Source organism: Oncorhynchus keta, chromosome 26 (assembly GCF_023373465.1).
Source record: "Oncorhynchus keta strain PuntledgeMale-10-30-2019 chromosome 26, Oket_V2, whole genome shotgun sequence".
Classification (NCBI taxonomy): Eukaryota; Metazoa; Chordata; class Actinopteri; order Salmoniformes; family Salmonidae; genus Oncorhynchus; species Oncorhynchus keta.
Genome location: NC_068446.1, coordinates 31453177 through 31473109, shown reverse-complemented (window position 1 = coordinate 31473109; position 19933 = coordinate 31453177). Strand labels below are relative to the sequence as shown.

The 19933-nt window shown below is 44.2% G+C and overlaps 1 protein-coding gene across 1 annotated transcript in view; it reads left to right on the top strand.

Moving 5' to 3' along the window:
• The window catches only part of LOC118359253 (plexin-B2-like), a 251134-nt gene extending 234111 nt beyond the window's left edge, over positions 1–17023 (top strand). The window contains exons 20-37 of the mRNA XM_052480557.1: positions 48–257; positions 444–629; positions 989–1125; positions 3335–3435; positions 3671–3900; positions 4143–4324; positions 9379–9445; positions 9881–10027; positions 10770–10926; positions 11124–11224; positions 11597–11681; positions 11804–11952; positions 12361–12521; positions 13539–13686; positions 14182–14246; positions 14386–14461; positions 15782–15856; positions 16638–17023. Of these exons, the coding sequence (XP_052336517.1) occupies positions 48–257; positions 444–629; positions 989–1125; positions 3335–3435; positions 3671–3900; positions 4143–4324; positions 9379–9445; positions 9881–10027; positions 10770–10926; positions 11124–11224; positions 11597–11681; positions 11804–11952; positions 12361–12521; positions 13539–13686; positions 14182–14246; positions 14386–14461; positions 15782–15856; positions 16638–16742 (2382 nt within the window). The 3' untranslated portion in view covers positions 16743–17023. The remainder of the gene's footprint in view (positions 1–47; positions 258–443; positions 630–988; positions 1126–3334; positions 3436–3670; positions 3901–4142; positions 4325–9378; positions 9446–9880; positions 10028–10769; positions 10927–11123; positions 11225–11596; positions 11682–11803; positions 11953–12360; positions 12522–13538; positions 13687–14181; positions 14247–14385; positions 14462–15781; positions 15857–16637) is intronic.
• The last annotated feature ends 2910 nt before the right edge of the window (positions 17024–19933 follow it).

The window sequence follows — 19933 nt, the reverse complement described above, 5'->3', positions numbered from 1 at the left end:
ATGATAAAGCTTACTTATTAAAGACTCCTCCCCTCCATCTCCCCCAGTACCTCCAGGAGGCTCTGAGTAAGAACAACACGGTAATCCAGTTCCTGACCCCGGCCGTCAACAGGTCCTCTGAGACCCATTTGTTCAGGACCTTCATCCAGCTGGACAACTGGGGGAGGGAGCTCAAGCCCTTCGACTACCACCCTGACCCTGCCTTCGACCCCCTCACCAAGAAGATCATCACTGAGACCTCCATCATTGTCGTCACTGTGAGTATTAGAGGCTGATAGGGTCCATCAATGTACTATGTTATGTTTAGGCCCAAGAATATTCCTGACCTAGTTACAGGCTACAACTAGGGCTTTGAGTTTTTTTTCGTTTCCTCCTGACTCATAGTTACAGTATGTTGTTACCTACAATACATCCAATAATTCCTTACCATGTTCCACCTCCAGGGTCGAGGTTTTGAAAAAGCCATGACAGCCAAAGAGGCCCAGGCGTTTGTGGGGGATGTCCCGTGCTATGTTAACGCTCTCCAGGATGACAAGCTGTTCTTGGATCCCCCGTCCAGCCAGCCCCAGGCCCGCTCCAAACACCACCGCAGACGCAGAGACACCAGCTCCGACACATTGGACCTGCTGGTGAGAATACACACACACACACACACACACACACACACACACACACACACACACACACACACACACACACACACACACACACACACACACACACACACACACACACACACACACACACACACACACACACACACACACACACACACACACACATGGATCTGTCTTTGCTATCTTTTAACTTATCTGCAGTTTCCTAAAGATGAGTAATTGAAATCTGCTTGCCAAAATAGATCCAGAGTAATTTGGTGTCTTATCAGGGCAACTTAATGTTAACAGTTGGCAATATTGCTTTGAAGGCATTCTTCTATCTCCAGTTTTGGTAATAATAACGCTCCTGCTGCTAACTGTGTGTGTTCCAGATTAAGTTTGGGAATGGCGAGTGGGTGGTGGGCTCTGTGCACTACGAGAGCAATAATGAGGTTCCTCTCTTCATCATCATCCCTGCTGTCATCATCCCCATGCTGCTCATCATCCTCGTCTCCGTCTACTGCTACAGGTAGGCTAGATAACCAGAATACAGGACAGTTACACCATACCACCTCAAGGCTAGATAACCAGAATACAGGACAGTTACACCATACCACCTCAAGGCTAGATAACCAGAATACAGGACAGTTACACCATACCACCTCAAGGCTAGATAACCAGAATACAGGACAGTTACACCATACCACCTCAAGGCTAGATAACCAGAATACAGGACAGTTACACCATACCACCTCAAGGCTCGATAACCAGAATACAGGACAGTTACACCATACCACCTTTAGGCTAGATAACCAGAATACAGGACAGTTACACCATACCACCTTAAGGCTTTATAACCAGAATACAGGACAGTTACACCATACCACCTTTAGGCTAGATAACCAGAATACAGGACAGTTACACCATACCACCTTTAGGCTAGATAACCAGCATACAGGACAGTTATACCATATAGTTCCACCTTTAGGCTAGATAACCAACATACAGGACAGTTACACCATACAGTTACACCTTTAGGCTAGATAACCAGAATACAGGACAGTTACACCATACAGTTCCACCTTTAGGCTAGATAACCATAATACAGGACAGTTACACCATACCACCTTAAGGCTAGATAACCAGAATGCAGGACAGTTACACCATACCACCTTAAGGCTAGATAACCAGAATACAGGACAGTTACACCATACCACCTCAAGGCTCGATAACCAGAATACAGGACAGTTACACCATACCACCTTTCTCCATGACCCGCATGCAGGACAGTTACACCATACAGTTCCACCTTTAGGCTAGATAACCAACATACAGGACAGTTACACCATACCACCTTTCTCCATGACCAGCATGCAGGACAGTTACAACATACAGTTCCACCTTTAGGCTAGATAACCAGAATACAGGACAGTTACACCATACAGTTCCACCTTTAGGCGAGATAACCAACATACAGGACATTTACACCATACCACCTTAAGGCTAGATAACCAGAATACAGGACAGTTACACCATTCCACCTTAAGGCTAGATAACCAGAATACAGGACAGTGACACCATACCACCTTTCTCCATGACCCGCATGCAGGACAGTTACACCATACAGTTCCACGTTTAGGCTAGATAACCAACATACAGGACAGTTACACCATACCACCTTAAGGCTAGATAGCCAGAATACAGGACATTTACACCATACCACCTTAAGGCTAGATAACCAGAATACAGGACATTTACACCATACCACCTTAAGGCTCGATAACCAGAATACAGGACAGTTACACCATACCACCTTAAGGCTAGACAACCAGAATACAGGACAGTTACACCATACCACTTTTAGGCTAGATAACCAGAATACAGGACAGTTCCACCATACCATCTTTTGGCTAGATAACCAGAATACAGGAAAGTTACACCATACCACCTTAAGGCTAGATAACCAGAATACAGGACAGTTACACCATACCACCTTTAGGCTAGATACCCAGAATTCAGCACAGTTATACCATATAGTTCCACCTTTAGGCTAGATAACCAGAATACAGGACAGTTACACCATACCACCTTTAGGCTAGATAACCAGAATACAGGACAGTTGCACCATACAGTTCCACCTTTAGGCTAGATAACCAGCATACAGGACAGTTATACCATATAGTTCCACCTTTAGGCTAGATAACCAACATACAGGACAGTTACACCATACAGTTCCACCTTTAGGCTAGATAACCAGAATACAGGACAGTTACACCATACAGTTCCACCTTTAGGCTAGATAACCAACATACAGGACAGTTACACCATACCACCTTAAGGCTAGATAACCAGAATACAGGACAGTTATACCATACCACCTTTCTCCATTACCAACATACAGGACAGTTGCACCATACAGTTCCACCTTTAGGCTAGATAACCAACATACAGGACAGTTGCACCATACAGTTCCACCTTTAGGCTAGATAACCAACATACAGGACAGTTACACCATACCACCTTTCTCCATTACCAACATACAGGACAGTACACCATACCACCTTTCTCCATGGATGTGGGGGTGACAACTTCATTTGGTGTCAAGGGATCCAAGCCAGTCAAATGGTGTGCAATACACAAAAAATGTACACTGTACCATGAGTTAGTGTTCATGTTGGTGTCGGTTTTTGTCTCTGTTCATTGCTCTGCCCATGTTAATGATTGTGTTGTGTGCACAGGAGGAAGAGCCAGCAGGCTGAAAGAGAGTATGAGAAGGTGAAACACCAACTGGAGAATTTGGAGGAGAGTGTACGAGACCGCTGCAAGAAAGAGTTCACAGGTACTACATTATAACCACAGCTGTCAAGCAGAATTGTCTCAGGCCACCAAGGGTCTTCATTACACTTCATTAAACCTCAAAAATACGTACTTCATCTGCACATCCATACATCTATGTATCTTCATCAAGACTTGATTTAAAGTAACGAATATGGTAGTTTATGTTTGTGTTGCTTAAAAGTCTCAGGATGAGAACATGTGCAAGGTACTCAGACGTTTGTCCTTTGCCTTCCCAGACCTGATGATAGAGATGGAGGACCATACCAACGAACTGAGCGAGGGGCGAATCCCCTTCCTGGACTATAAGACTTACACGGACCGCGTCTTCTTCCTGCCCTCCAAGGACGGGGCCAATGATGTGATGATCACGGGCAAGCTGGACATCCCTGAGGCACGGAAGGCCATCGTGGGCCAGGCCCTCAACCAGTTCTCTAACCTGCTTAACTCCAAGACCTTTCTCATCAATGTAAAGCCCCTTCAGACCACTTAACTGTCTTTGTAATGGTGCATCTATGGCTGGCTCTTCTGTCTCCTCTCCTTCATCTAAAACCGTATTAGGGCAGAATAAGTAAAGGAGACATGGAGAGATGGCTATTTCAGATTATTGCAATCTCCCTTCCATTGTTTACAGTTAAAGATTTATCCACAGTTTATGTTAACTGGATTACCATTAACTGCATATTCTGTTAAACTCTACTGTGTGTGTAGTTCATCAAGACCTTGGAAGGACGTCCAGACTTCAACGCCCGGGCCAAGGTGTACTTTGCATCCCTGCTGACGGTGGCTCTGCATGGGAAGCTGGAGTACTACACGGACATCATGAGGACCTTGCTGCTGGAACTCATGGGAAACTATGTCGACAGCAAGAACCCCAAACTCATGCTGCGCAGGTCGGGACCACCAACCGCTGTCACTTACAGTAGCTACCATTCCTCAAAGTAGTTCTTGGTAGTTCTACCTATCGTAGATTTAGTTCTGGTAGCTCTACCTATCGTAGATTTAGTTCTGGTAGCTCTACCTATCTTAGATTTTAGTTCAGGTAGCTCTACCTATATTAGATTTAGTTCTGGTAGCTCTACCTATCATAGATTTTAGTTCAGGTAGCTCTACCTATATTAGATTTAGTTCTGGTAGCTCTACCTATCTTAGATTTAGTTCTGGTAGCTCTACCGATCTTAGATTTAGTTCTGGTAGCTCTACCTATCTTAGATTTAGTTCTGGTAGCTCTACCTATCTTAGATCAAGTAGAGTTAACAAAACATTTTCTAAATTAACAAAAGTTTTAAAAAAGTAACAAAGTAAAATAACAATAACAAGGCTATATACAGGATGTGGGGGGGTACAGGTTGCATGGGGGGGGGGGGTACAGGTTGTGGGGAGGTACAGGTTTGTTGAGGTAATTGAGGTAATATGTACACGACCGGTCAAAAGTTTTAGAACACCTACTCATTCAAGGGTTTTTCTTTATTTTCTACACTGTAGAATAATAGTGAAGACATCAAACTATGAAATAACACATATGGAATCATGTAGTAACCAAAAAAGTGTTTAACAAATCAAAATATATTTTATATTTGAGATTCTTCAAATAGCCAACATTGCAAATGTTGGGATGGCAGAATGCTGTGGTAGCCATGCTGGTTAGGTGTGGCTTGAATTCGAAATAAATGACAGACAGTGTCACAAGCAAAGCACCCCCACACCATAACACCTCCTCCTCCATGCTTTACGGTGGGAAATACACATGCAGAGATCATCTGATCATCGCAAAGTTCAAGGGGGCCGAATACTTTCGCAAGGCACTGTAAATGCTTCACAGAGTTCAAGTAACAGACACATCTCAACATCAACTGTTCAGAGGAGACTGTATGAATCAGGCCGTCATAGTTCGAATTGCTGCAAAGAAACTAAAGGACACCAATAAGAAGAATATACTTGCTTGGAACAAGAAACACAAGCAATGGACATTAGACCAGTGGAAATTTGTCTTTTGGTCTGGAATCGAAATTGGAAAATTTTGGTTCCAACCGCTGTGTCTTTGTGAGTTGTGGTGTGGGTGAACAGATGATCTCATTTAGACAGGTTTCCTTGGCGTTCTTGGGCATATGGACTATGGTGGTCTGCTTGAAACATGTAGGTATTACAGACTCGATCAGGGAGAGGTTGAACATGTCAGTGTAGACGCTTGCCAGTTGGTCCGCGCTTGCTCTGAGTACACGTCCTGGTAATCCGTCTGGCCCCACGGCCTTGTGAATGTTGACCTGTTTAAAAATCTTGCTCACATTGGCTACGGAGAGCGTGATCACACAGTCGTCCAGAACAGCTGGTGCTCTCATTTATGCTTCAGTGTTGCTTGCCTCGAAGCGAGCAACACTAGGCAGCTCGTGGCTGCGTTTCCCTTTGTAGACCATAATAGTTTGCAAGCCCGACGAGCGTCGGAGCCGGTGTAGTAGGATTCAATCTTAGTCCTATGTTGATGCTTTGGCTGTTTGATGGTTCGTCTGAGGGCATAACGGATTTTCTTATAAGTGTCCAGATTAATGTCCTTCTCCTTGAAAGTGGCAGCTCTAGCCTTTAGCTCGGTGCAGATTTTGGCTGTAATCCATTACTCCAACTAACCTGTGTCTTCTCAATGTCTCCCACTCTTATATTGACTCTGGTATGGTATTGTAGGCTATCTCCAGTCCACAGTAGAGACAGGTTCCTGAACAGAGCTCAGTTGTCTATTCCCACTGAGTGGTTGTGTAATGTGAACTGTCAACTGTGCTCAGCTGTGTTCAACTGGCTGTTCAACGGTAAAATGTGTGTAGTTATTCCCTATAAAGGAGCTCATTATGTTGATTAGTCCATTGTCCTACCATCCAGATACACATGACTGTTAGTTGTATGTGCTAATGCCTAACAATGGGCCCTGTGAATGGAGAGGAGTTCTACAGTAGTTCATGCTAAATTTAGCTTTGTGTTAGTATTGTGAGATGTGTCAGTCACTCCTGTGTTTTGTCTTCTGTAGGTCAGAGACAGTATGATGAGATGTGTCAGTCACTCCTGTGTTTTATCTTCTGTAGGTCAGAGACAGTATGATGAGATGTGTCAGTCACTCCTGTGTTTTATCTTCTGTAGGTCAGAGACAGTATGATGAGATGTGTCAGTCACTCCTGTGTTTTGTCTTCTGTTGTTCAGAGACAGTATGATGAGATGTGTCAGTCACTCCTGTGTTTTATCTTCTGTAGGTCAGAGACAGTATGATGAGATGTGTCAGTCACTCCTGTGTTTTGTCTTCTGTAGGTCAGAGACAGTATGATGAGATGTGTCAGTCACTCCTGTGTTTTGAACTGTTGTTCAGAGACAGTATGATGAGATGTGTCAGTCACTCCTGTGTTTTATCTTCTGTAGGTCAGACAGTATGATGAGATGTGTCAGTCACTCCTGTGTTTTGTCTTCTGTAGGTCAGAGACAGTATGATGAGATGTGTCAGTCACTCCTGTGTTTTGAACTGTTGTTCAGAGACAGTATGATGAGATGTCAGTCACTCCTGTGTTTTGTCTTCTGTAGGTCAGAGACAGTATGATGAGATGTGTCGGTCACTCCTGTGTTTTGAACTGTTGTTCAGAGACAGTATGATGAGATGTGTCAGTCACTCCTGTGTTTTATCTTCTGTAGGTCAGAGACAGTATGATGAGATGTGTCAGTCACTCCTGTGTTTTGTCTTCTGTAGGTCAGAGACAGTATGATGAGATGTGTCAGTCACTCCTGTGTTTTGAACTGTTGTTCAGAGACAGTATGATGAGATGTGTCAGTCACTCCTGTGTTTTATCTTCTGTAGGTCAGACAGTATGATGAGATGTGTCAGTCACTCCTGTGTTTTGTCTTCTGTAGGTCAGAGACAGTATGATGAGATGTGTCAGTCACTCCTGTGTTTTGTCTTCTGTAGGTCAGAGACAGTATGATGAGATGTGTCAGTCACTCCTGTGTTTTGAACTGTTGTTCAGAGACAGTATGATGAGATGTCAGTCACTCCTGTGTTTTGTCTTCTGTAGGTCAGAGACAGTATGATGAGATGTGTCGGTCACTCCTGTGTTTTGAACTGTTGTTCAGAGACAGTATGATTAGATGTGTCAGTCACTCCTGTGTTTTATCTTCTGTAGGTCAGAGACAGTATGATGAGATGTGTCAGTCACTCCTGTGTTTTGTCTTCTGTAGGTCAGAGACAGTATGATGAGATGTGTCAGTCACTCCTGTGTTTTATCTTCTGTAGGTCAGAGACAGTATGATGAGATGTGTCAGTCACTCCTGTGTTTTATCTTCTGTAGGTCAGAGACAGTATGATGAGATGTGTCAGTCACTCCTGTGTTTTGTCTTCTGTAGGTCAGAGACAGTATGATGAGATGTGTCAGTCACTCCTGTGTTTTGAACTGTTGTTCAGAGACAGTATGATGAGATGTGTGAGTCACTCCTGTGTTTTATCTTCTGTAGGTCAGAGAAAGTATGATGAGATGTGTCAGTCACTCCTGTGTTTTGTCTTCTGTTGTTCAGAGACAGTATGATGAGATGTGTCAGTCACTCCTGTGTTTTATCTTCTGTTGTTCAGAGACAGTACGATGAGATGTGTCAGTCACTCCTGTGTTTTGAACTGTTGTTCAGAGACAGTATGATGAGATGTGTCAGTCACTCCTGTGTTTTATCTTCTGTAGGTCAGAGACAGTATGATGAGATGTGTCAGTCACTCCTGTGTTTTATCTTCTGTAGGTCAGAGACAGTATGATGAGATGTGTCAGTCACTCCTGTGTTTTGAACTGTTGTTCAGAGACAGTATGATGAGATGTGTCAGTCACTCCTGTGTTTTATCTTCTGTAGGTCAGAGACAGTATGATGAGATGTGTCAGTCACTCCTGTGTTTTGAACTGTTGTTCAGAGACAGTATGATGAGATGTGTCAGTCACTCCTGTGTTTTGTCTTCTGTAGGTCAGAGACAGTATGATGAGAGGTGTCAGTCACTCCTTTGTTTTGTCTTCTGTTGTTCAGAGACAGTATGATGAGATGTGTCAGTCACTCCTGTGTTTTATCTTCTGTAGGTCAGAGACAGTATGATGAGATGTGTCAGTCACTCCTGTGTTTTGTCTTCTGTAGGTCAGAGACAGTATGATGAGAGGTGTCAGTCACTCCTGTGTTTTGTCTTCTGTTGTTCAGAGACAGTATGATGAGATGTGTCAGTCACTCCTGTGTTTTATCTTCTGTAGGTCAGAGACAGTATGATGAGATGTGTCAGTCACTCCTGTGTTTTGTCTTCTGTTGTTCAGAGACAGTATGATGAGAGGTGTCAGTCACTCCTGTGTTTTATCTTCTGTAGGTCAGAGACAGTATGATGAGATGTGTCAGTCACTCCTGTGTTTTGAACTGTTGTTCAGAGACAGTATGATGAGATGTGTCAGTCACTCCTGTGTTTTGTCTTCTGTAGGTCAGACAGTATGATGAGAGGTGTCAGTCACTCCTGTGTTTTATCTTCTGTAGGTCAGAGACAGTATGATGAGATGTGTCAGTCACTCCTGTGTTTTGTCTTCTGTTGTTCAGAGACAGTATGATGAGATGTGTCAGTCACTCCTGTGTTTTGAACTGTTGTTCAGAGACAGTATGATGAGATGTGTCAGTCACTCCTGTGTTTTATCTTCTGTAGGTCAGAGACAGTATGATGAGATGTGTCAGTCACTCCTGTGTTTTGTCTTCTGTAGGTCAGAGACAGTATGATGAGAGGTGTCAGTCACTCCTGTGTTTTATCTTCTGTAGGTCAGAGACAGTATGATGAGATGTGTCAGTCACTCCTGTGTTTTGAACTGTTGTTCAGAGACAGTATGATGAGATGTGTCAGTCACTCCTGTGTTTTGTCTTCTGTAGGTCAGAGACAGTATGATGAGATGTGTCAGTCACTCCTGTGTTTTGTCTTCTGTAGGTCAGAGACAGTGGTGGAGAGGATGCTGTGTAATTGGATGTCCATCTGTCTTTACCAGTTCCTCAAGGTGATGATATGACACTCTTTGATTCAGTATGTTTTTGATATGTCATGTACATTGTTAAACTGTAATGTGTGCCATTACAGAAAAATCTCGATGTCACGTGAAATCATGTGAAAACGGGATTTTGGAACACTTTACATGATCACGTTTTTACGTGTAGTTTCATGTTATCACATGTTGCTTTACATGTTGTCACGTTATCATGTTAACTTCACATAAGATCACGTGATCCCATGAAAACATGTGTTTTTGGAACACTTTGTGTTATCTGTCCGTAAGGGTATGTGTTTGCATGTGTTCAAGGAGCCTACCTGAGTTAAGAGAAGCAATATTTTGTTGACATTTCATAGCCTTTATATTTTAACTACAGCATGGCCAAGGTCAAAGTAGAGTGCCAGAGAGTTCTGATTGTACTGTGTCTCTGTGTGTGGTCGTCAGGACTCAGCAGGGGAACCCCTGTACAAGCTGTTCAGGGCCATCAAGCATCAGACAGAGAAGGGTCCAGTAGACGCCAGAGTGAAGAAGGCCAAGTACACCCTGAACGACACGGGCCTGCTTGGAGACGACGTGGAGTACTGCGTCCTGGTGAGTTACACCAACCCGTTACCAAGGTTACTCCAGCACGCAAGCTCGCTGGCATCTCACCTCACTGACAGCTGCTGCTATTGCGTTATTGAGTTCTTCTGAGTCTGTTCAGACAGACTTTTCACTGACTGCCCTGATCTCAATGATATGTGTCGCTTCCATGAACCATGTTGATCTTTTTATACTATTCCTTCACTAGCAATTCAGTACCTTTCTGTCATTTTCTAATGTTCCTACCTACACTGACGCAATTCAAGTTCTGACTCACTGTATACGTATAGTCTACCTTAGTCAGAAGTGTTTAACTGTATCGTTTTGCTAATGCCAGATAATACAATCTCAGCTATTTTCTTTTAAGTCTCTCTATATAGAGAAACCCTGTGGTAATTCATTTTCCAAGGACAATATCAAATGATACACATGTACAGTTGCAATAGCTCACATCCTGTGGTTATGTTAAAGAAGAAAGACAGAACAAAATTACACAGTCTTCAATTACAAATAAATCCTTTGTATTATGTATTGTTTCCCTATCTAGTGGGCAGTTGTTTGGATTCAGTCTGAGTCACCTGGTCAGAGTGAGGGGAGTGAGTCCCCTGCCGGTGGCTGCAGGATAGTCAGCTCAGGACGAGGTGACAGTGCCTGTCAGGTGTCAAAGAGTACCACTTGCCTACAGTAGTTGCCGCTGTAACGCTGCCTCAGCGAGCTGACCTCACAGTGTTGGCTCTGTTCCTCCTCTCAGACTCTGCAGGTGCTGGTGCACGGGGAGGGGCCAGACGTGACGCCCGTCAAGGTGTTGAACTGTGACACGGTGTCTCAGGTGAAGGAAAAGATCATCGAGGCGGTGTACAGGAACCTGCCCTACTCACAGAGACCCAAAGTGGACAGTGTCAGTCTGGGTGAGAGGAGAACACACACACACATCGTCAGTATTCCAAACCATGTGTTGCGAAGATACTGCATTTGAATACATTAACATCAGCAAGCCTGAAACAATTGGCACCATCTACTAGTAAATCAAGTGGTGGTGGATGTGAATTTGAATGTGAGTCATGTTGGCTTGTGGTCTGAGCTGCTGTTCTTGCCTATGCCACAGAGTGGCGTCCTGGTTCCACAGGGCAGATCCTGTCAGACCTGGACCTGACGTCCCAGAAGGAGGGCAGGTGGAGGCGCATCAACACACTGGCCCACTACAACGTGAGTGATGTTCCTCCACAGACTGATCTATTAGATGTCACAGAGAGAAGCCCTAATGCTGCTCTTTACTAATTTAATGTAATTTTTGGGGCAATGTTTTTTATTGAGCATTTTAATGATTATACAGACAAACAGGTAGAGTTTGTTCCCCTACCGCAACAACCCCACCCCAACCCCCCTGCTCCAACAGAGCCCCACCCCAAAACTCCACTTTAATTTACAGGATCAATAATGAAAAAACAGCACGGACAATGCCGAATAAAGGACCCAAGAAATGTGTCAGTGGCTCTGTCTAATCAATGGCATGGATTCTGAATTAGGTCCTGAGACCCAATCAGTTGACCTGTGTGTGTGTGTTTGTGTGGGTTTCAGGTGCGAGACAATGCTACTCTAGTCCTGTCCATAGTTCTTCACACTCAACAGAACTATGACCAGAACCAGGATAACCAAGAGGAGAGTAAGTCTTCACCATGGAAACAATAATAAGACATTATGCGTATGACAAGTCTCACAATGCATTATAACCTATACCTGCAGGCTTTAAGAAACGTGTTATAATTTGTCTCCTCTCTCCACTAGGAAACGCCCTGTTGGAGGATGACAAGGTGTTCCACCTGGTTCGGCCTGATGAGCTGGATGAGATGAAGTCCAAGAGGGGCAGCATGAAGGACAAGTCCATGACCAAAGCCATCACTGAGATCTATCTCACACGACTGCTCTCTGTCAAGGTGGGCCTGCCACGTTTTACTATAGTTAGGGCTCAGACACACTAACAGCGTTTGCTGGACGAGAAAGTGCCGCCCGTAATTTGGCAACCAATTTGTCTAAATGTTGGCACTCAGACGTCTACAGCTGTTGGTCCCTGAAACACAGCACGCTGAACGATCGGCAGACAAACGCTAGATCCGCATTCGCTGCGATGTGTGCGAGCCTTTACATTTCATTCAGTAAAGAAATTCATCTTTGAGATTCATTCTGTAAGAAAATCTATTTGAGGATGGCTATGTGCTAATATGTGATAGATTCAGTCTTCATGGTGTGTTATTGACTGGGTCGCAGGTCAGAGGTACTTGGTGTCTCTCTACCTCTCTGCCCTGCCTCACACTGTGTTTCTGTTGGTGCGTCTGTTATTCCAGGGAACCCTGCAACAGTTTGTGGATGACTTCTTCCGCAGCGTTTTGTGTTCCGGGTCGGTGGTGCCACCCGCCATCAAGTACTTCTTTGACTTCCTGGACGAGCAGGCCCTCAAACATGACAACGTGGACGAGGAGACCGTACACATCTGGAAGACCAACAGGTACATACACACACCCCCACACACACTTCTACATATGCAAGCACACACACACACACAAGTACGTACACACACACACACACACACAAACCCACTTCCTGAGATGACACTCTAAGAAACACACTGACTAAGTAATCAGTATACGGAATGCAAATATAAAAGTACTTCTATCTCCTCTGTATTCTCAATCTGAGTGTTCCCTTGGCATTTAAGTACATAAATTAAATTCAAGTTGGTTAAAGCTCAAGTATTCAACACAGCGTGTTGCATATAGATGTCAGTGATTGATGTGAGAATGAGAGGAAGGGGGATGAGCTATTTCATTATGCTATACCACAGGCAGTCGACATGGGCTTGCTTTGTTTATCAAACCAACCGAGGCCTCTTGGATTAAATATGAATGTGTGTATCAACCATAACAACAAACAGACATGGTAATTACGTCCCCAGCTAATTTAATTGTACTATTATATCACATTGTTGTTGTTGTTTTTTTTGCCGTTGTTTTCTCAATCTCCCGGGAGGTGTTGCAAGCCAATATGAATGAATATGTTAGTCTGTCTCAATCGGCCCAGCTTTTAAACTAATCAGAGAAGTACTCTGAACCTATTTCAGACATGTTTGATATTCAGGACCAACCTTTTATTGGAGGATTTGTATGGACCTATTAGTTTACTTATGTTTTGAAGCTATCGAGTATTCAAAAGTGGAAAGTTTTGCCATTAGTTTGCCTGATGCATGTGTTCCACTGAATGGTGAAAAAATGAAAGTCAACCGTCAGGAGTTGTCAACCTGACATGTACCACTAATAGAGGAACTACTAGTGCTGTACATGTACCACTAATAGAAGACATGTACCACTAATAGAAGTACTACTAGTGCTGTACATGTACCACTAATAGTACCTTGGTGATACTAAACATGACATTCAATCACAAATGAATAAATGATTTGGTGTGACAGATGTTTTGACACTGTAGTAGATAGACAGCTGATAGTAATTATTCTCTCCTCCACCAGCTTGCCTCTGAGGTTCTGGGTGAACATCCTGAAGAACCCTCATTTCACCTTCGACGTCCACGTGACAGAGGTGGTGGACGCCTCGCTGTCTGTCATTGCTCAGACCTTCATGGACGCCTGCACCAAGACAGAGCACAAACTCAGCCGAGTGAGTCCAGGGGGAGGAGGGGGGAAGAGAGAGGGAGGAGGAGGGGGGGGAGGAAGAGGGGGGAGGAAGAGGGGGAGGAGGAGGGAGAAGAAGGAAGAGGAAAGGGGGAGGAGGGGGAGGAGGGAGGAGGAGGGAGGAGGAGGGGGGAGGAGGAGGGAGGAGGGGGAGGAGGAGGAGGGAGAAGGAGGAGGAGGGAGCAGAAGGAAGAGGAAAGGGAGGAGGAGGGAGCAGAAGGAAGAGGAGATAGGGAGGAGGAAAGAGGAGATAGGGAGGAGGAAAGAGGAGATAGGGAGGAGGAAAGAGGAGATAGGGAGGAGGAAAGAGGAGATAGGGAGGAGGGAAGAGGGAGCCGAAGGAGGAGGAGAGGGAGGGGGAGGAGGCAGGTGATGAGGAGGTCAAAATCTTTTGATAGTTGTTTACCTCTGTGAGGTAACAGATAAGAGAACAAACAGTATTATGATTATCATATTGTTTATTCTCTCCTATCTCTCCCAGGACTCTCCAAGTAACAAGCTACTCTATGCAAAGGAGATCTCCACCTACAAGAAGATGGTCGATGAGTATGTATCGTCAGAAGTTCCCAATGACCTAATCAATTTATTTTGATTCTTGCCTACAATGCTGGTACATTGTCGACAGAGGCCTGTCAATATGTAATGTATAGTGATTATGATCTCATCTCTGTCTGTCTGTGTTTAGTTACTACAAGGGCATCAGACAGATGGTATCAGTCAGCGACCAGGACATGAACACTCATCTGGCAGAGGTGTCTCGGGTAAGAAACACCTTTCTCTCTGCCCTTGATCTATGGTGGCATCCCAATTGGCACCCTATTACCTATGTAGTGCACTACTTTTGACCAGGACCCATAGAGCGCAGGTCAAAATTAGTGTACCATGTAGAGCAGTGTTTTCCAACCTTTTTCCGTTTCCGTACCACCAACTGAATTTGACTCTGCCCGGAGTATCCCTGAAGTACCCCTCATGTGAATTTTAACAGTAGGTCTGTGTTCTCATGAGTCTTCTCAAGTCCAAGTACCCCTGGTTGGAACCACTGATGCAGGGAACAGAGTTCTATTTGGGACACAGAATACAGCTCTGGAAAATATGAAGAGACCACTGCAAAATGATCCGTTTCTCTAGTTTTACTATTTACAGGTGTGTGTTTGGGGAAAATGAACATCTTTGTTTTATTCTATAAACTACTGACAACATTTCTTCCAAATTCCAAATAAAAACATTGTCACTTAGAACATTTATTTGCAGAAAATGACAACTGGTGAAAATAAACCAAAAAGATGCAGTGTTGTCAGGCTTTGAATAATGCAAAAAAATAAATAAATACAATACTAATGTTTTAACTTAGGAAGAGTTCAGAAATCAATATTTGGTGGAATAACCCTGATTTTCCATCACAGCTTTCATGCGTCTTGGCATGTTCTCCACCAGTCTTTCACATTGATGTTGGGTGACTTTATGCCACTCCTGACACAAAAATTCAAGCAGCTCGGCTTTGTTTGATGGCTTGTGACCGTCCATCTTCCTGTTGATCACATTCCAGAGGTTTTCAATGGGGTCCAGGTCTGGAGATTGGGGTGGCCATGACAGGGTCTTGATCTGGTGGTCCTCCATCCACACCTTGATTGACCTGGCTGTGTGGCATGGATCATTGTCCTGCTATACATTAGTATAGTATTTAAAATGAATATGAACTTATTATCTTTGCATTATTCGAGGCCTGACAACACTGCATCTTTTTTGTTATTTTCACCAGTTGTCATTTTCTGCAAATAAATGTTCTAAATTACAATAATTTTATTTGGAATTTGGGAGAAATGTTGTCAGTCATTTGTAGAATTGCACAAAAATGTTAATTTTCCCCAAACACACACGTATAAATAGTAAAACCAGAGAAACGGATCATTTTGCAGTGGTCTGTTAATCTATTTTAGTGGTGCACCATTTGAAATGTTAGTGAAGGTAACATTTTATGAAGTTAGTCATAGACCACTGCAGGTCATAGTTCATTCTGCTCTAAGATTGTGTGACTCAAGCCTGTCTGTAAGTATCTCTGAATCCGATGTTGTGTCCTCCAGACTCATACAGACAAACTCAACACACAAGTGGCTCTGCATCAGCTCTACCAGTATGCCAGCAAATACTACGACGGGGTACGAGACCATTCACTTTACATTCCAGACAGAGTGCTCCCACAGCACTGCTGTGTCATATTTTCTAATCGTTAGCGCAATTACAAGGACTTTTAATTGAAAGTAGTTCTGTGGTAGTTTACTTGAAATGGCAAATTGCTCAGGGAATTGATTTTTTAAGCTGCCTCCCTTAGTACTTGAAGCCATGCAATGGCTGTTTTTCTTAGAGTGGTCATTCCAACAGTGGTCCCGTACTGGTGATCTAATGACAGTGCTCTCTCTCTCTCTCTCTCTCTCTCTCTCTCTCTCTCTCTCTCTCTCTCTCTCTCTCTCTCTGTGTGTGTCTCTCGCTCTCTGGCTCTCTCTGTCTCTCTCGCTCTCTCTCTGTCTCGCTCTCTCTCTCTCTCTCTCTCTCTCTCTCTCTCTCTCTCTCTCTCTCTCTCTCTCTCTCTCTCTCTCTCTCTCTCTCTCTCTCTCTCTCTCTCTCTCTCTCTCTCTCTCTCTCTCTCTCTCTCTCTCTCTCTCTCTCTCTCTCTCTCTCTCTCTCATGCTCTCTCTCTCTCATGCTCTCTCTCTCGTACTCTCGCTCTCTCTCTGTCTCTCTCTGTCTCTCTCTGTCGCTCTCTCGCTCTCTCTCGCTCTCTCTCTCTCTGTCTCTCTCTCTCGCTCTCTCTCTCACTCTCTCTCTCATTATCTCCCTCTCACTATCTCACTTTCACTATCTCTCTCTCACTCTGTATCCCTCTTTCTCTCTCTGTCTCCCCCTCTCTGTCTCTTCTCCCCCCTCCCTATCTCCCTACAGATCATCCAGTCCCTAGATGAGGACCCGGCAGCCCAGAGTAAACAGCTCACCCTGCGGCTTCAGCGGATAGCAGCCGCCCTTGAGAATAAAGTGACAGACCTCTAACCCACTGGAGGAGCCAGGGAGACGGAGAGGGAGGGATGGAGGGAGATGGTACCGTGCCACCAGTGTCCACAGGGGCTTATTTATCCTGGCGGAGGAGAAAGAAACAGAGAAAGGGGTCCCGCAAGGCCTTGACGTTGACACCTTCAACCCAGCAGGCCCAGAAAGTGGGACAGATCAGAGTCTGCAGAGTGGAACAGAATAGGACCAATGAAATAAAGACAGATCAGAGTCTGCAGAGTGGAACAGAATAGGACCAATGAAATAAAGACAGATCAGAGACAGAATAGGACCAATGAAACAAAGACAGATCAGAGTCTGCAGAGTGGAACAGAATAGGACCAATGAAATAAAGACAGATCAGAGTCTGCAGAGTGGAACAGAATAGGACCAATGAAATAAAGACAGATCAGAGTCTGCAGAGTGGAACAGAATAGGACCAATGAAATAAAGACAGATCAGAGTCTGCAGAGTGGAACAGAATAGGACCAATGAAATAAAGACAGATCAGAGTCTGCAGAGTGGAACAGAATAGGACCAATGAAACAAAGACAGATCAGAGTCTGCAGAGTGGAACAGAATAGGACCAATGAAATAAAGACAGATCAGAGTCTGCAGAGTGGAACAGAATAGGACCAATGAAACAAAGACAGATCAGAGTCTGCAGAGTGGAACAGAATAGGACCAATGAAATAAAGACACATCAGAGTCTGCAGAGTGGAACAGAATAGGACCAATGAAATAAAGACACATCAGAGTCTGCAGAGTGGAACAGAATAGGACCAATGAAACAAAGACAGATCAGAGTCTGCAGAGTGGAACAGAATAGGACCAATGAAACAAAGACAGACAGATGATGATGGGTTATACATGTCATCATCCTGTAGGAACGCCTTAACTTAAGTCCACTTGCCAAACATAAATAATTGGTCCTTAACACTCACTCTGGCTGTTCCCACAATGGAACAGGTGGCCATCCCTGGGAAATAAGCCCCTGTGTTGAACACTGCTTGGCACAAGGAGATAATCAGATGTTCAATTTCATCCTGTCTAGAAAAGTTGTAAGAATTGTATTATATATTTTTTATTGTGCAGTCTTTATGCGGAAAGCTTTATAAGGAGAAATTATCTTTTAAAATGGACTGCCTTGTGGTGTGTATTGTGTTTCTATAGCCTGTGTGTGTGTGTGTGTGTGTGTGTGTGTGTGTGTGTGTGTGTGTGTGTGTGTGTGTGTGTGTGTGTGTGTGTGTGTGTGTGTGTGTGTGTGTGTGTGTGTGTGTGTGTGTGTGTGTGTGTGTGTGCGTGCGTGCGTGTGCACGGAATGCCTACTGTCAGGCCAGAGGGTGGATGCCATATCTGTTATTTTAATCTCAACTAGTCACTGACACACAGGAGCCCGTTCTCCCACTGAGCTCCTCTACACAGACCAAATGGTCAGGCTAACTATACACTTCTTGAAAATGACAGGCCTACTAGTGACATGTCGACTAGTGACAGGTCGACTTGTGACAGGTCGACTTGTGACCGGCCTACTAGTGACAGGTCGACTTGTGACAGGTCGACTTGTGACCGGCCTACTAGTGACAGGTCGACTTGTGACAGGCCGACTAGTGACAGGTCGACTTGTGACAGGTCGACTTGTGACCGGCCTACTAGTGACAGGTCGACTTGTGACAGGCCGACTAGTGACAGGTCGACTTGTGACAGGCCGACTAGTGACAGGTCGACTTGTGACAGGCCGACTAGTGACAGGTCGACTTGTGACAGGCCTACTAGTGACAGGTCGACTTGTGACAGGCCGACTAGTGGCAGGTCGACTTGTGACAGGCCTACTAGTGACAGGTCGACTTGTGACAGGTCTACTAGTGACGGGTCGACTAGTGACAGGTCGACTTGTGACAGGTCGACTTGTGACAGGCCTACTAGTGACAGGTTGACTTGTGACAGGTCGACTTGTGACAGGTCGACTAGTGACAGGTCGACTTGTGAAAGGTCGACTTGTGACAGGCCTACTAGTGACAGGCCGACTAGTGACAGGTCGACTTGTGACAGGTCGACTTGTGACAGGCCTACTAGTGACAGGCCGACTTGTGACAGGTCTACTAGTGACAGGTCGACTAGTGACAGGTCGACTTGTGACAGGCCTACTAGTGACAGGCCGACTAGTGACAGGTCGACTTGTGACAGGCCGACTAGTGACAGGTCGACTTGTGACCGGCCTACTAGTGACAGGCCGACTAAGGATTTTCCGAATGATCGGTTTTAATTGTATTTTGATTCACATGCTTCATAGCCCGATGGCAGGGTTTGGTTGCCAATACGCCCTCACATTCAAACATCCATAACACTGCTATTTCCCCTTGTTGGAGTACATTCTCACACATTCTACTGGAACCTCAGTTAGTTTTGACCTCCAGTTTATAATGTTTTATCTTTTTAAGCTAAATATCTCCCAAATCATTTAATATATTTTGAAAAGCATAAAATGACATTTTAAGTCAGGCGAATTACATTTGACTCTGTAGCCAATCAAGCAAACATCCTGTAATAACATAAAACATTTTAGACACGAGACATTGGGATATCATTAATCTCCCATTCATGTGTTTTACTTTATAGAATTTGTTGTTTACCATTTCATCTACACTAGTGAAGTAGCAATACTTTAGTACTTAAGTGAAAATATACTGAGAAGGAAATATAAATAATATGACAGCAGATACAGTGCCTTGCGAAAGTATTCGGCCCCCTTGAACTTTGCAACCTTTTGCCACATTTCAGGCTTCAAACATAAAGATATAAAACGATATTTTTTTGTGAAGAATCAACAACAAGTGGGACACAATCATGAAGTGGAACGACATTTATTGGATATTTCAAACTTTTTTAACAAATCAAAAACTGAAAAATTGGGCGTGCAAAAATTATTCAGCCCCCTTAAGTTAATACTTTGTAGCGCCACCTTTTGCTGCGATCACAGCTGTAAGTCTCTTGGGGTATGTCTCTATCAGTTTTGCACATCGAGAGACTGACATTTTTTCCCATTCCTCCTTGCAAAACAGCTCGAGCTCAGTGAGGTTGGATGGAGAGCATTTGTGAACAGCAGTTTTCAGTTCTTTCCACAGATTCTCGATTGGATTCAGGTTTGGACTTTGACTTGGCCATTCTAACACCCGGATATGTTTATTTTTGAA